Below are 15818 nucleotides of genomic sequence, written 5' to 3'. Positions count from 1 at the left end.
AAGTAATTAAAATAAAAAATATATATAAAAAGTGCATTAATTATAAGCTAGCTTAATACTTAATTAATATACTTATAATTGTGATGGGCTTGGGCTGTTGCCCAAGCCTTATATAGTGTGGCTAGATAATCCAAGGGAGCTTGGATTATTACATACCTTTTGGCCTAGTTAAAAGGTTGCTGCTTTGCAGCTTATGGGAGAAGGCGCTAGCTAGCCTACAGCCCCTTTAGGGCTAGCCTATAATAAATAATCCAAGCTTTAGGGTTGAGAGTTTAAGTTATGGTCTTACCCAACCATAAAGAAGATCTTTGGCTTAAAAAGGCGATATTACGGGTAAGCCTTAGGGGTAATTATACCACTATATTAAGGGGGTCTTAAGGGAAGGGGTTATGTAATGGGCTTAAGCTATTGCCTAAGCCTTATATAGTGTGGCTAGATAATCCAAGGGAGCTTAGATTATTACGTACCTTTTGGCCTAATTAAAAGGTTGCTGCTTTGCAGCTTATAGGAGAAGGCGCTAGCCAGCCTGCAGCCCCTCTAGGGCCAGCCCATAACAATAATTAAACTTATAACCTTTTTATTATATACTTAATTTAATTATAACTATTTTAATTAGCTAATAAGCTAAATTTATAATTAATGTATTTTATTAAGAAGCAGTAGCTTTATAAGTAAGGAAAGGTATGAATTAATACTTATAGTAAAGTAATTAAATAAAGGGCTAATATTAATATAAAATAATTAGCTTAAATTAACTTTAATTTAAATAAAAAGTATATTAGCTAATTATTAAATATTAGGGCTATTTATAAATTATAATTATATCTTATGGAATTGCTTTATTAAGTATTAATAATATAAAAAGGTAATAAGTAAATATTATTAAGTAGCAAAAAAGAGTTTAATAATAATAATCTTTTTAATAATTTAAAGCAATAAAATTAAACCCATAATCTTTTAATTATATAATATATTTAATTATCATTATTTTAAAGCATTAAAAGCTCTTTATTGCTAAAAAGAAGATAGTGAAAAGGGTAGTTTATATAGCTAAGAAAGGTATAAGTTAAGGTAAGTATAATATATATATATATTAACTTTAAATTGCTATAATATTATTAAAAAAAATTATAAATATAATATAATTTTTATATTAAATAATTTAACTTTTTATCTTTTTATTTATAATATTATTATTATAATTAATATAGGATTTATAAAGGAAATTAATATTTTATATTAAGGCATGGTAAATATAAATAGGTTGGGCTAATTTAAAAAACTTATTATATTATAAGCATTAATATTAACTTTACTACTTTTTACTTATTATTATTATAATAATAAAAGCAATACTTAAAATACCCTTTTATATATAATAAATAAGCCGTAATTAATTACTTTTAATAGCAGTATTATCTTTATAGCCCTTAATTGCCCTTAGGAATGCTAGCAAGCTTAATATACCCTTTTTTAATATATTGCGTTCTTATATAAAGTTTTTTATATATTAATAAAGAAAGCTTCCTAAATCTTCCTTAAATTAATAATTAATAAACTATTTATTTAGCTATATTAAAAGATTCTTAAGTATACTTAAGCCTATATCTTAAAGCTTTATAATTAAGCAACTTATTTCTTGCTTTTTTTAATAATGCCGCGCCCTTTAATAATATATATACTAAAGAAAGTTATTTAGCAGCTTATTACCCTTAAGGCTATTAAGTATTACTAAAGATAATAAAAATATTAATAAATAATATAATAAAGGCAGCATAACCCTTATTATTAACATTTTAATAAAAAAAAGGGGTTATAAGCAGTATATATATATACCTAGCTGTTTATAATATTAGCAATAATAAAGCTAATTATTAAGATATTAAACGGCCATTAAGGGTATTTATAAATATTAATATAAGCTAATTATTATTATTACCGCCTTTATTAATATTAATAATATTCCTACTACCTATATTACCCCTTTTTAGCTTAAGCATATTAGCTTTACTTAAACGCTTTAATATAACTAAGAGAATATTATTATTTAACTTAAGGATTAAAAGGATATTAAATACTTTAGCTTAGCTGCCTTATTTTTAATTAATTAAATAAAATAATGCTTAATTATATATACTTTTAAGGATATAGTTTAAAAAAGCTCTTTTTTATTTTTCTTAATTAAATTAATTTACTTAAGTAAGTCCTTATATATAAGGAGTAAATATATTTTATCCCTCTTAATAAAGCATTATAATGCTAATTTTAACTCCCTTTTATAATTAAGATAATATCCTTTATTATAACACTTTAGCTATTAACTTAATTAAGTAAATAGCTTAATTTTAATATTTTTTTAAGTAATAATAACCTTTTGCATAATATTAATTTTTATAAATTTTGCTAAGAAATTTAATTAATTGCTTAGCTAAGAAATATCGCTAATTTTAACATTAAATTGCTTAATTTAAAATAAATTGTTTTTTTTTTTACTTTTATAGCAATAGCATCTTTAATCTTATAAAACCAAATATTAATAAAGCCCTTAAAGGTTAATAATAATATGATTAAACTTTGCTAACGCCTTAAAATAATATAAAGAGTAAGAAATATTTAAAAGAAATATATAATAATTAAAGTATATATTGCCTTGCCTTTAACTTACTTTATAAAGTTATATATTAATATTTAAATAATCTTAATATTTATATTTATTACTTATTAATTAAAATATAAAAGTTTTAATATATTGCTTTTTTTAATTATATTATTATAATAAGGAATTTATACTTTATTTAATAATCCTTAAGGTTATTAAAAACTTGCTTTTTAAATTCCTTAAGCTATTTATTAAGTTAATTAATGAGAAAATTATTAAATTTATTATATTACTTTTTTAAATATTTTATTAAGGGGATAGGTAAAATAATACCCTTAAATTAATTAGCTAAATTAATTAAAAAAAAGAAAAATATAACTTTAATATTTATTTATAACTTAATTTTAATATTTTTATTAAGAAAGTTATTAATAATTTTTTTAATAATTTCCTAAATATTATTATTTTTAATAATAAAGGGGTTAACGAAAAGGTTAGCAAAGGGGTTTTTATTATTATAAGATAAGGAATTTAGCTTTTTGTTATTATCTTTAATAAAGCTGCTTTTTAATAGCAATAATAATAATAATAGCTTTAAGAATATCTTTTTTAATAATAATAGCTTTTTCTTTATTAATAGCTTTTAAGTAAGCTTTGCTAATAATAATAAAAAAGGCTTTGCCTTTAGCTTAATAATAATTTAAATTTTCTTTATAAAAAAATTATTAAATATTATAAATATAATATTTTTTTTATAAGTATTATATTTATTAGCTTTAAAGAATTGCTATTAAAGATAATATAATATTTAAGCTAAAATTATAATTAATAATAAGGGCTATAGTTTAAAAGCTTATAATTATTATATAAAATTAACTTTAAGGCATTAATAATAATAGCCTTACTTAAGGGCTTTATAGCATATAAATACTTTTATTAATTATAATTATATATAAATAAATAATGCTTAATATTAATTATACCTCTTTAAAGCTTTAATAAAGCGTTAATAGCTTTTATAAACCTTAATGATAGGTTAAAAGCCAAGAAATTATATTTAAGGATAATTATTATATATAATAATTTATATATAGGCTTTTAATAGCAATAATAATCTTAATTAATGCGTAAATTAACGATATTAAGGGTATTAATTAACGGCATAATAAGTGCATATGATTTTTAGTGTAAGGTGTTATATGCAGGTTACTAGCGCTAAAATGGAACGTTTAATTGCATATGAGAGTATTGGCCTCTGACTGCTTGAATCGCATCTTGTATCTCTAGATCCAAGATTCAAGCAATGCGCGGATGAGCTCCGGTATCTGATATGCATGTAAGTGATGGGTCACGCTTCCCCGAGGTGGAGTTCGTATATGTTTAAAAGGGCAACTGACGTTATGCAAGGCTATCATAGTAGAATCGCCAAATATTTCCCCCGGTGAAGAAAACAGGAAGGAATGCCGCGTGTGGGTTCACTTCCGCCTCACCCAAGTTTTCGAGTCGAGAACATTCATTCAAGACGTCATCCCACGGTCCAACTCCTGTGCCAGACCCACCCCCATCCTCTGCTCGAAACCCGAGGATAGATAGCTGGGTCTTGGAACCACACTGCTTTTTCGACGGGTCTCTACTTCAATCGCGTCTGTCAAAGTTCACACACTCGACTCCTCTTCGTAGTATAATCCGCCGAGGACACTCTGGATGTTGATCTCGGAAGCGGGATAAGGGCCACTTCTTATGTACGCACACACTGACCACAACGGGCAGAATACCTATTTTTGGCGCACGCACTGCCCTGGCCCCGAGTCCCGGCCGGTCGAAAGCAGCAGTCGAGACCCGTTTCAAGCCGGGTCTTCGCCGGTGGGAGTGGATATCGCCCGAAACTGCAACCGGCCGGTCGATGTCGGTCGAAGATGAGAGAATAGCAACGTAGGCACTGCCCACGCCTGTCGAGATTGGAGAGATTTCCACCTGGTCCGTGATGTGCCCAATGACGTCCGTCGCAATGCGGTCCTGTTCGTGCCGTCAGCTGGCGCGTGATGCGTGGGTCTGCCCCGGATTGCTCCACTCAGCGGTCACGATCCTTGGCTCTGTGGTATTCCCGCGCCTCATTGCTGGCGAGCTGGCATGCCGGTCGCGAATTATCACTCCAGGACGTCATTGTATAGCCCGATTTGGATGGCCGCAGGGCCATGAAACAGAAACATAAAATGAAGCCGGCGGCCGCGATGTCTGGATATTGTTTTCGTTGGCAGAAACAGTTCTCTCAGCCTTTTGGCCATCTACCCCTTCACCTACCACACTGAGACACAGTCCGTCTGGACCTCAAGACACCCGCAACCAATCCAGACTATTCCGACACTCTTCATCTGATACTCAAAAACACCAACCATAGCATGGCTAAAGCGACATCCGCGGCCACGGCCGAGAACCCTCGCCACGATGCAGTCCTACACCTCGCCCGAGATGACCATGCCATGATGAGCGCATACGGCAAGGCCAGTTTCTCAGCCGTACGGGCAAATACCTACGTGACAGCAGTAGCAGCATTTGCCGTCATTGGTGCCCTCTGTTTTGGCATAGACCAAGGTATGTCACCCAGAAAAGCGACATGTCTACTGCACAGACAGTCTCCACCTCACATCCCCTATCCGGTATAACTCGGCGCCATTAACCCTCCATAAAACAGGTCTCATGTCGGTCATCCTCGTCATGAAACAATTCCAAAAACAGTTTCCCGAGCTCGCGGACGGCGCGGCGTCGCAGGGGTTCTACAAGGGCCTCGTGACGGCGCTCCTCGAGCTGGGCGCCTTCGTGGGCGCCTTCTCGGCGCCGCACATCTCGGACCACCTCTCGCGGCGCATGGCCATGCGCGTGGGCTGCTTCTTCTTCCTCGTCGGCGCGGCGATCCAGACGGGCTCCATGAACTACGACACCGTCGTCGCGGGGCGCTTCGTCGGCGGGCTGGGCATCGGGCTGCTGTCGAGCACAATGTCCGTCTACATCAGCGAGATCGCGCCGCCCAACATGCGCGGCATGCTGCTGGACTTGAACGAGCTGTTCGTCGTCCTCGGCATAGTTATTGCGTACTGGACCTGCTTCGGCACGCGGTATCTGGCCGGCGCCGCGTCGTTCCGTGTCCCCTTCGGATTGCAGATGATCCCCGGCGTCATCCTCCTCGTCGGCTCCTTCGCCATGCCGCCCAGCCCGCGGTGGCTCGCCATGAAGGGCCGCGACGACGAGGCCCTGGCCATGCTCGCCAAGCTCCGCCAGCGCAGCACCGACGACATCCTCGTCCAGGCAGAATGGATCGGCATGCGGGCCGAGAACAGGGTCACCGGCGAGGTCCTGGTCGAGCGCCACCCCACGCTGCAGACGGGCTCCCTCAAGGACAAGGTCAAGCTCGACCTCTGGACCTGGGTCGACACCTGGCGGCCCGGCTGCTGGCGCCGCACCCTTGTGTCTGTCCTCCTGTGCTTCTTCCAGCAGATGATCGGCATCAACGCCCTAATCTACTACGCGCCCTCCATGGTCGCCGCCCTCGGCTTCTCCTACGAGGAGCAGCTCGTCCAGTCCGGCATCATCAACGTCACGCAGCTGGCCGGCACGATCATCAGCTTCTTCCTCATCGACCGCCTCGGCCGCAAGCCCCTGCTCGTCCTCGGCTCCATCGGCACGACAATCTGCATGGTGATCGTCGGCGCCCTGATTAAGCTTTTTGGCGACTCTTGGGCCGCGCACGGCGCCGAGGCCAAGTGCGCCCTTGCGTTCCTCAACCTGTACATGGTTATCTTCGGCATCAGCTGGGGCCCGGTCCCCTGGGCCATGCCGTCTGAGCTCTTCAGCTCGTCCCTGCGCGCACGGGGTGTCGCTTGGTCGGCAATGTCGATTTGGTATGTCCTACCTCACAGCCCAGTGCATCAGTCTCCACTCATTTGACATGAAACTAACATTTCGCAGGCTGTTCAACTTCATCGTCGGCCTCATCGTCCCTCCCATGCTCGAAAGCATCGGCTGGGGAACCTTTATCTTCTTCGCTGCCTTCGCCACGCTGGCTGGAATCTGGACCTTCTTCTTCGTCCCCGAGACAAAGGACAAGACCCTCGAGCAGCTCGACAGACTCTTCAACGACGCCACTGGCCAGAAGGACGAGGAGCGTCGGCAGCGCATCCTGGGCGGTCTCGCGGTGGAGATATATGGGCCCGGGGGACAGAAGCTGACGGGGGATTCTAGCTCGGACACGAGCTCTGACAAGATTCGTGTAGAGAGGCATGAAGAGGTGTGATCGTGTGAAGTAGCATTTTCTATTCTGTGTTCGGACTTGTCTTTCTTGTCGGGTTAAACTCATTAGCGACTGGCGTTGTTGATTCAAATTTCAAGATACCAATTGTTGTTCATGGCTGCAATATTACCTGTGAATATGCCTCTCTGTCCCATCTGTTCTTGGAAGTGCTGGAGTTGATGGAGATTGAAGAGAAGGATGTGTCAGTGCAGCATAGCCATGGAATGGTATCATACTAGTATTGTTCTCTGAGCCATCTGTATTTATTGATCTGAATAGCACACCAAGTAATCAAACGCTTTCAGAACGCATCCTATGCCGATGGCTGCAAAGTCTGCCTCGCTCCAAGGATATCTCCTTAGAAATACTAATATCCTTGTGGCTATCCCGATTCTCTCCCTCGAATCTTTCAACCATAAGTGCACTGCGCCTTTGCAGCGCTACTCCTCAGCAATGGCGAAACTATTCTTCCGTTTCGTGCCAAACCAATTGTTCCTCGTGATGATAGAATACTTCGTCATCCACGCTGTAGAACACGTATTCAGACCTGTCCATGGTGTTTCGTTCACCTGGCGAGGGTCCATGCTCTATCCCTCGTGCCAGAGACGCAACAACGAATCTCAATGAAAGCTGGAGGGTTGCGATGATATTACCCGAGCTTCCGTGAAGTGTTGTCACGACTCATTTCACATTGGCTGCAATCGAAGGTCGTACCGCTGGTCTAGCGGAAAGTCCACCTCCATATGCCGGTGTAGAACAAGTGCATCCATACCAACGACGGCATTCGGACCAGAGTGCGGCAGCCAAGAGCGTCTAGTATTCGGACCACGTTGTCGCGGATACCCATCGGAGGGGGAGTTAGTACGCGGTCCAGAGCGGTAGAGTAACACTTCCCCACTGAAGAACGTATGACAGTCCCATCTTTCATGGGGATCAGGAAATGAATACAAGAGTTGATATCTGGAACGACGCGGAGGATGGACCGTGGTGCTGCTGTCGTTGGGTTGGCGAGTTGACCGGCTAGGATGGTAAAACATGAGAATCTAGGTTGGTGTTGTCCTAGGGATATGAATGACTCACTATTGAATTTCATCCAGGAACCTGGCTACCCGCCAGTGGTTAACCAAATACCATGAATGCCATTCTAGGTGCATCTCAACACGACAGTTCTCCCGGACCTTAAGTCTTGTTTCCATGTGGCTGAGTATGATGTCCATGGTGTCACGATTGAGGGTTCGATCAAGGTTGTCGATCTGGATATCTAGGCGTCTCAAATTTCCCCCATGGTCGAAGGCGCCAAGGAGAGACTCAAGGCGGCGGAGGTATGTTGTGAGGCAGATCTTAGGAGGCTTCTTAGCAGGCGCAGGGCTAGCCCAGGTCTTTCTCCGTGTTCTCGTGGATGGCCTGGGAGCGTCGGTGCAAGGCGGTTCGGTCTCCTCGGTGGTTGGAGCGAATTGGCACGGGAAGGAAATTGACATGTTGAGCTCGAGTGTCTTTGCGTGAGGCAGAAGACGTGCGGCGTCGGAGGAAAGGTTCAATGGATTGGAACCAGGCCTTAGGCTTACGATAAACGTTGCATAATCGCAGAGAAGGGGTTGTGCTTCCTTGTGAACCTGTCTACATGTACCCAGGATCGACGTGAGGCCTGTAAACGTAGGGGGCCCTCGGAATCTACCGACATTTGTCGTGACCTCGTACGTTTTGTCACATATGTGGTACTCGACGATAGGATGGCGTCCGACAAGTGGTAAGAAGAGAAGTTCGTATATCACGAGACGCAATTCCGGCGGAAAGTCTAGAAAAGTCGGCTCGGACGGCGAGTCCCAGCGCTCGCCAGATTCTGGTGTTTGCATCCTGAGGGACACGAACGATCGAAGATTGTTCAATGTGACGATACTCAACCAAAAGAACGAGTGATGATAGTAGAGCCGGGCAGTATGGGAATGCTGCTTGGATGGGAAAATATGAGAAAAGCTTGGGTTTTGAAAACGTTCGGCCAGTTGGCGCTCTCCAGAGTAGACAAAACATTGCTGGCCAGCGGCATGCTCAGGGAAAGTGCCTTCGTGCACTGTTGCGGTTTGCAAGGCTAAGATTTTGGCAGTTGTCAGTTGCTCGGCAATGGGGAAGTCGCAGAGCTACTGTTGTAACGCACGACCTTGTGAAAGAGCAAGCAGGAGTCGATGTCAATGACGAATTCTGTTGTTGGTCTTGCGGTTTCCTCCCTGTCTCACATACCTCCGACCGGAAAGGCAAGCACGATGGAAGAACACAGTGTAAGCTTTGCCACCGGTGAGTGACTTATTTATGATTATTGATATGTGCATTATTTGATCTGTCATTTACGGCCTTCATTGTCCCCAAGGTCAGAGGAACTAGACGTCGCTTCCCCAATGGGAAACATGGTCTGCCTCTGCTCTGGTGGCCAGCCACGCGGGAGTGGGACGTTGTCGGGCTCATTCAGCGGCCAGTCTGGATATGAAAGCGGCATGCTGTATTCCGTTGGACTCGACATGGTGGCATACGTCTCCACAATCCTGCCTATCGTGCTGTTCCCAGTCCGCCCAGACCTCACTGTGGCGCTATCCTCCACCATCAATGTGTCGTTGGGTCTGCGGTTGATTCCCCTGCTTGTAGTTGGAGTGTCCGACATCTCCTCTAAGAACTCCCGCCTCGCCATACTTGCACTGCGGATTGGCACGCTCGTTGAGTGTTTGTGCGTTTTGTGCCTGCTCGTAAATGTCGAAACCGAGTGCACGTCCGAGTTGCTTCGGGCCAGGCCACGAAGAGCGGGCTCGGGAGCGGCGGGTCGAGGCTCAGCATCTGAAACCCTGCTTGGAGGCATTGGGAAGGCATCGACTTTCACATCGGCAATCTTCAAGCTGTTCATCCTCAAGGGTGCATCTCGACTGATGCTGATATCAGTGGATCTCTTCGGATACTTGCTTCGCCCGTATCGACTCCCGCTGTACCCGAACCTGCTGCGAATCGTCGACCCGTTCAGGACTGGCCACACTCGGACTGCCAGTAGCCTGAGGGTTGGGAGACTGGTGCAGATCATGCCGACGTTGAGCTCGATGGTCGACCAAATTGCAACCGACGTGTTGTCCCATGTCACATTCGTAGAACTGGCGTATTTCATAAGCGACTGAAGGCGCAGTATGCTGACAACAGTCACAAATGTGCCCACGAAGAACATCAACCCAACGCTGACCTTCTTCGTCCAGTGCAGCTTCAGTCCCGGCAGCTGGGACAGGGGAATCGCCAGCATCCAGACATCGAGAGCGACGCTTACCGCGGCCCTAGCAAGGCAGAGTTAGCATACTGCACACCCCCAACAACCCGGGAGGGACCTCGAGAATGACCACCGTCTCAAAGGAATAAAGACACGTACTGGATCCATGAGATGGCGTGGAGGCTCAAACATTTTCCCTTGTGCTCCCCATCCCACGACTCCCAGAAGAATGATATCGGCGTGCATTCAAATATGGAGATGAATAGGAAGGTGACAGTGTACAGCAAAATGAGTACAATTGTTCCCCACAGTACTCTGCGAACCGGCCGTGCCGGAAACACGCGGAGGTAGAAGAACAACAGCGACAGTTTGACCATCGGCAAGCCGACGACATATAAGATCTGTAGCACGTAAAAGTACTTCGCAAACAGCGTGATGTCGTTGAACGACAGAGTCCATATGTCACGCCCCAGCCCGTGACCTCCCGCCCCCAGGGTGGCAATCAAGGTAGAGGGAATACCGAGGATAAACGTCGCCAGTATGATCCAGTCGTCAGGGCCAACACTGCCAGTGTCGCCCATGAAAGTCCTGACGTAGAACCGTATGGCAATGACAACGAAGGATAGCGCAAGCAGCACGTACGAGACGACGTCGATCACGAGGCGGTCATCTCGGATGGGCGCGTCGCATGTCGTCGAGCTGATGTTGAGTGTCGTGAGGGCCTCCTTGACTGTGCAGCTTGCCAGCACGCACGACGAGACATTGGCCTGGAGGGCGCTGCTCTCACAGATGCACGTCTGGTTGGTGATGGGACATGGCGACGCCGGGCTTGTGAGTGTATCCAAGAGGCAGGACAGCTAAAGAGAGTCAGGCGACATGTCTTGTATGTGACAAGGGATTTTACTCACAGCGCAGCTCGGCACGCCGGCCAGGACCGACGCCTGGGTGAAAGCTAATTGTACCAGGCTGAGCAGGACGAGCAACTTGGCCAAGGGCGCCACCATCGTTGCGAACAGCTTGCGTGATGAGCTCGGCAGTCGTTCCTCTCAGAGAAGACAACATGCAGCACACACACAGCAAGGGGAAAAGAAACAAGGGAGACCAGGCTGTTAAGGTCATCCGGGCTCATCGGGACATGCACCTCCAAGCCCGGGGCAACGAAGAGACCCAGGCAGGGATCATATAAGGTTGCAGATAAGAAGCAACGGCACGTGGAGCACGACATAATATCGGTGCCCTGTTTCAAGGTTCCGTTCTGAGGTTCAACGCCCGCCCATGTTTCGCAGAAATCGCAGTGCACGCCGGGGCTGCGGGGCCAGCCCTTCCTCCACCCCCATCGCCCTCGTGCCAGGCGCAAAACAAGCCGATTGGTAGGAGCCGTTGTGTTCGCGAATCGTGGGTGCGAACCTTGTGGCCCCGGGCTCATCTCGCTAGGAAGGGATTGGCCGAGTGGGTGGGTGAGTTTCCGCGAGGCGGACCGAGCTCAACGCCAAGGGGAAACACCTTTCTCCCGGCGATGCACCCGCGCGCCCGGAGTGCAGGAACGGCTCGCTTGGGGGGATCCAGAATCTTGGGATGCCATGACTCGGCTGCTCCGTTTTTGCTCCATAAGTACTGGGCAGGGCCCCCGGTACCTGCAGCAGTATCTTGATAGATTGGCGTGAGCTGAGGGGAGTTGGCATTGATTTACCAACTCTTCGACTGGGCAGCCTATGGTCATGAGGCTACTCGCTGATTCAAACATGGGTTTATCAGTGGGTACGTGTACCTGAAGGAGTGTCTCCCACCGCAGATCCGGCACCATGGCTCGCGAGGTCCTCTTTTCCCGCGAGGCGTGCGGTAAATGAGAAAACCTTATTTGTCTGATGCATCATATCACTTCCCTGCGAACGGGTCTCTCGTCAAGACTGTGGATTCTTGCGAACAGACCCCGACGGGCACGCAACCACCGGGTGCCCCAAGAGCATCCCCAAACCTTGGATGGTTTTTATTCGTCATGTCAGCTGGTGCAGTTCGTCTGGACCGTTTGAATCGTAGCTGAAATACCTTTGCATGATTGGCTAAAACCAAACTATGCTCGTCGATGGTTTGGAGCGACAGCAGGTCCGATGACGAACAACCTGCCAGTGTGGCCCTGGGAAGCTTGTGTAGTATATAAATAGTTCAATCGGATGACAGAATGAGGATCAAGGTTGCCATCGATGTCGCGCGAGTACCGCGGCATGCGTTACGTAATTAATGTGAACATGTCCTTTCGAAGTGTCCATGGACCAAGCACATCGTCGACGTCACTTCAAGTCAAAGCTTTGACTCTTTACTGGAATCACGTCCACACAGCCTGCGCTGAATTGCACGCGCATCCGCCGTTGTCCTTGTCAATGTAGTGTCATTGGGCCATAATCAGGCGTCGGTGCCGGCCCGAACGCTAAACAAGCTCAAGCTCAAGGCTTTGACGGCTGCAGGCCCTGCAGTGCCGCCTCCACGTCAACAATGTTGGGAACCTCCTCCTTCAGGCTCGGAGCACTCGGGTTCCAACCGAGGTACTTGCGAGCCCTCTTTGCGTAACCACGCGAGCTCAAACCATAGGACGCGGCCTCAAATCCCGCGATCTCTTTGGCTCGGCCACTTCGAGGGGCTTCAACGGAATTAGCATGCTTTCTGCAACGGTCGGAGAAAAGGGAACGCTCGGGAAGTTTACCTCGAGGGTGGTGTCCTTGATGTAACCCTTGGCATGCGCGGCCTCAGCAACCCACTGGGCGACCTCGCCCCAGACGTGGTACCCTCCCTCAGCCAGCAGATAGCCTTCCTTGGCGCCCCAAATGTGCGCGTCTATTTCGGGCTTGGGGTTAAGCGCGGCTTCGACCTGCCTGATGTACAGGTCGGTCAAGTCGTGCACATGAACATTGTCCATGGTCGCCTTTCCTGTCCCAATGATCGGGGCTCTTCCACGCTTGAGCGTCATGTTGGCCATGACATAGACCTGTCGACTCTTCGTGTTGTCCACTCCTCTGCCCTTGCCATAGATGGTAGGCGGGCAGATGATTGCCGCCTTGATGGCCGGGTGCTCAGCAGCAGCCAGAACGATCTTGTCCACGTTGCGGTGGAAGGCGTGATCAGGGAGACCGGTGAGCGCATCAATGCCCTCGAGATCGTTGTACGGCTCATACGACAGAGGCTGACCGTACCGGTCGGCATCAGTGTCTTGGTAAGTCAAGATGCCTGTGCCACCGGTATGGATCCAGTAGCCAGGCTTCTCCTTGCTGTGCCCTGCTGCGAGGCCGGCCGCGAAGGCTTTGGCTGCTCCTTCGTGATCTGATGCATCGGCAGTGTCTACTCGATGGTCAGTGCTCGTTCATCTCAACTGATTGCGGCCCAAGTCAGAGCTTGCTCATTGCATACGGATGAGAATGTCCGTTTTTGATGCCTCCTCCTCCAGCACCTTGGAGTCGTCTAGTGTGCCGTAGACGATTCGGACATTGGGGTACTTCTTCTTGACAGGCGTAGCCTTGGACTCGTTCCTGACCAAGACAGAGTACTCGAATTCCGGGTGGGTCTTTTCTAGGACGTGGAAAATATCCCCACCGGTATACCCCGTGATTCCTGTCCTGCGAGTTGGAACACGGTCAGCTTATCCTATTTTTGATCATGGTACGCGGCTTGGAGACGACTCACAAGAAAACTTTCACCATATTCTGTTCTTTTAAGTGTCATGCACTCAATGAATGCTTCAGTTGGGAGAGATTTGGAAGCGTACAGATGTTGAAGAGGGGATCCATTATAAACAGCAGCTGATTACAAACCATTGCCGCGACGACGCCATTCTACATGACGTCCTGGAAGCCGTCACGGACGAATCTACCCTAACCCCCGCCTAAACATTTTCCCACGGGCCGTGATGTCATGACGACGCCGTAGAAACTACTCGAAGATGTTCTAAAACGCTCCAATGAGTGAGGGCCGATGTAACCAGAAACAGAGACATTTTAAGATCGGCCGGGTCAGTCTTTACGCTGAAGGAAGCGTGGCCACAGAGACCTACCATCTAGGATACTCACTCAACGCAGACACCCCACACGCGGCTTCAAGATGTCCCTTGCTGCATTCCGGCGACACCACCAACACGACGAGCTGGCTCAGCTGGCCGAGTCGCATTTCGAACATGACTTGACGACAGATGACCGCGAGGTGCTGAAAGGAGCTGCCAAGACGATCAGCTGGCACGCGTCCTTCGGGTCCATCGTCGGGCTCGGCCTCGGCTGCTTCCTGGCGTATCGAGTCCGTGGGCTCCGGAGGAATTGGTTCAACGAGTTCAGGACTTCTGATCAACCGAAGCAGGTTATCTTCCACAGCGGAAAGACATGTAAGCCGTGATTCATGGGCCTCACTTAGACTGACAACCAGTCATAAAACTGACAACACTCTCGCAGTGGATGTTCCGGACGTGACCTCAAGGCTGGCCCCGTCGCCGGTTGGGGACTTTGCAGCGTACTTGTTCCTTGGAATGGGAGGACTGTTTCTTGGGGGAGAGACCGGCTTCCTTACCGGCACCTCTATTGCGGCCAGGAGGGTGAGGGCAGATGCCGAAAGACGCAAGCGAGTTGAGGACGCTTATCGAGCATTCAAAATTGATTTACTGCGCAAGCAGGCGAAAGAACTTGAGCAGGGTGGTGCTGTTTGGTAGGTCCTAAGCTATGTGAGACTGCTGCCGCTACCACAGTCGGTTCAGGCTACGATTAGGCAGCTGCGAAAGTCACGATGCACCATCCAACTTGGAGGAGACAAGTCTACAAGTCCGTCACGGGCCATTTTTCTCGTCATTTTGAAAAGCTACCTAGGTTTTAATAATACGGAACACACATTTCGAGTCGCATCCGACCTCATGCCACAGAAAGGGACGACCCAACAAAGACAACGAGGATCGCAGCGTACGCAGCCACGGATATCGACCCCGTCCGGCCGTCCAACGCCACGCCGATTATAGCCAACGCCAAGAGCTCGGAGAAGAGCATCGTGGCCAGGCTCGTCCCGACCAGTGATACCAAGACGCTGTTGGTCAGCGCCGTGACAAGCATAGGCCCGATGATTGCCAGGCCACCGAAGACGCCCGAAGTGAAGCGTTCGAAGAAGAGGCGGACCTCGTAGCGTTTTCTCATCCCGTGCGACACTCGCCTGGAAGTATCTTGGTTTCGGGGTCCTATGCTGTCGGACCCCGCGTGTGTCGATTTGTTTATTGTTCAGTGTCTTCGGAAGTGGGCTCTAGGTCTCTGAAGCGGCCTCCCCATTCTATCAGGTTACACCTGAGCCTTTTCTCTGTTGCTATCATCATGCGGTCTGTGCGGCCAACGAACAGCCCGGCTTCGCTCCTTCTCTCTCATCAGGTCCAAATTACGTATCGCTGAGGCTGACCAGAAAGACGAGTCGCCTTTGAGGGTTTGCTGCGCGTGAGTTGCACTCGCACTCTGTCCGTATATCGTAAGGGGTCAAAGTCACGCGGGCCCCACGGGCACTTCGTGCCGAGCAAACAAGCAGCTATTTAAGGGCTTCCGCACAGCAGGGGTGCCCTTAAGGAGACTTGGACCCTTAGGTTTGATTCCATTTATGCAAATTAGTGAGCGCTTTGGCCTTAACACTCTACCTATGCCTATCGGGACCGGTTGTGGAAGGAGAAACTCCTGTTTGGGTACGCAGCAGGTCTTCCACGG

General features: G+C 46.7%; 5 protein-coding genes across 5 annotated transcripts; 2 read left to right on the top strand and 3 right to left on the bottom strand.

The window, feature by feature from the left end:
* Window positions 1-4998: 4998 nt before the first annotated feature.
* On the top strand, window positions 4999-6887 carry INS49_004074 (uncharacterized protein; the record flags this gene model as incomplete). Its single annotated transcript, XM_043164864.1, has 3 exons — window positions 4999-5191; window positions 5292-6495; window positions 6563-6887. 3 exons carry the CDS (start codon window positions 4999-5001, stop codon window positions 6885-6887), a joined length of 1722 nt encoding a protein of 573 aa, XP_043018514.1.
* A 1076-nt stretch (window positions 6888-7963) lies between these two features.
* Window positions 7964-8737, bottom strand: INS49_004073 (uncharacterized protein; the record flags this gene model as incomplete). The annotated part of the gene is made up of 1 exon (XM_043164863.1): window positions 7964-8737. The coding sequence occupies one exon, from the start codon at window positions 8735-8737 to the stop codon at window positions 7964-7966; it is 774 nt and encodes a 257-aa protein (XP_043018513.1).
* A 726-nt stretch (window positions 8738-9463) lies between these two features.
* INS49_004072 (uncharacterized protein) lies at window positions 9464-11120 on the bottom strand (the record flags this gene model as incomplete). Its single annotated transcript, XM_043164862.1, has 4 exons — window positions 9464-9568; window positions 9640-10183; window positions 10276-10973; window positions 11025-11120. The coding sequence occupies 4 exons, from the start codon at window positions 11118-11120 to the stop codon at window positions 9464-9466; spliced, it is 1443 nt and encodes a 480-aa protein (XP_043018512.1).
* Window positions 11121-12557: 1437 nt separating this feature from the next.
* On the bottom strand, window positions 12558-13805 carry INS49_004071 (uncharacterized protein; the record flags this gene model as incomplete). The annotated part of the gene is made up of 4 exons (XM_043164861.1): window positions 12558-12725; window positions 12815-13446; window positions 13516-13721; window positions 13789-13805. 4 exons carry the CDS (start codon window positions 13803-13805, stop codon window positions 12558-12560), a joined length of 1023 nt encoding a protein of 340 aa, XP_043018511.1.
* A 397-nt stretch (window positions 13806-14202) lies between these two features.
* INS49_004070 (uncharacterized protein) lies at window positions 14203-15258 on the top strand (the record flags this gene model as incomplete). Its single annotated transcript, XM_043164860.1, has 3 exons — window positions 14203-14476; window positions 14544-14793; window positions 15009-15258. The coding sequence occupies 3 exons, from the start codon at window positions 14203-14205 to the stop codon at window positions 15256-15258; spliced, it is 774 nt and encodes a 257-aa protein (XP_043018510.1).
* Window positions 15259-15818: the final 560 nt, after the last annotated feature.

The sequence above is a fragment of the Diaporthe citri genome (genome assembly GCF_014595645.1).
Source record: "Diaporthe citri strain NFHF-8-4 chromosome Unknown scaffold_11, whole genome shotgun sequence".
Classification (NCBI taxonomy): Eukaryota; Fungi; Ascomycota; class Sordariomycetes; order Diaporthales; family Diaporthaceae; genus Diaporthe; species Diaporthe citri.
This window is presented reverse-complemented; position numbering and strand designations above follow the sequence as displayed.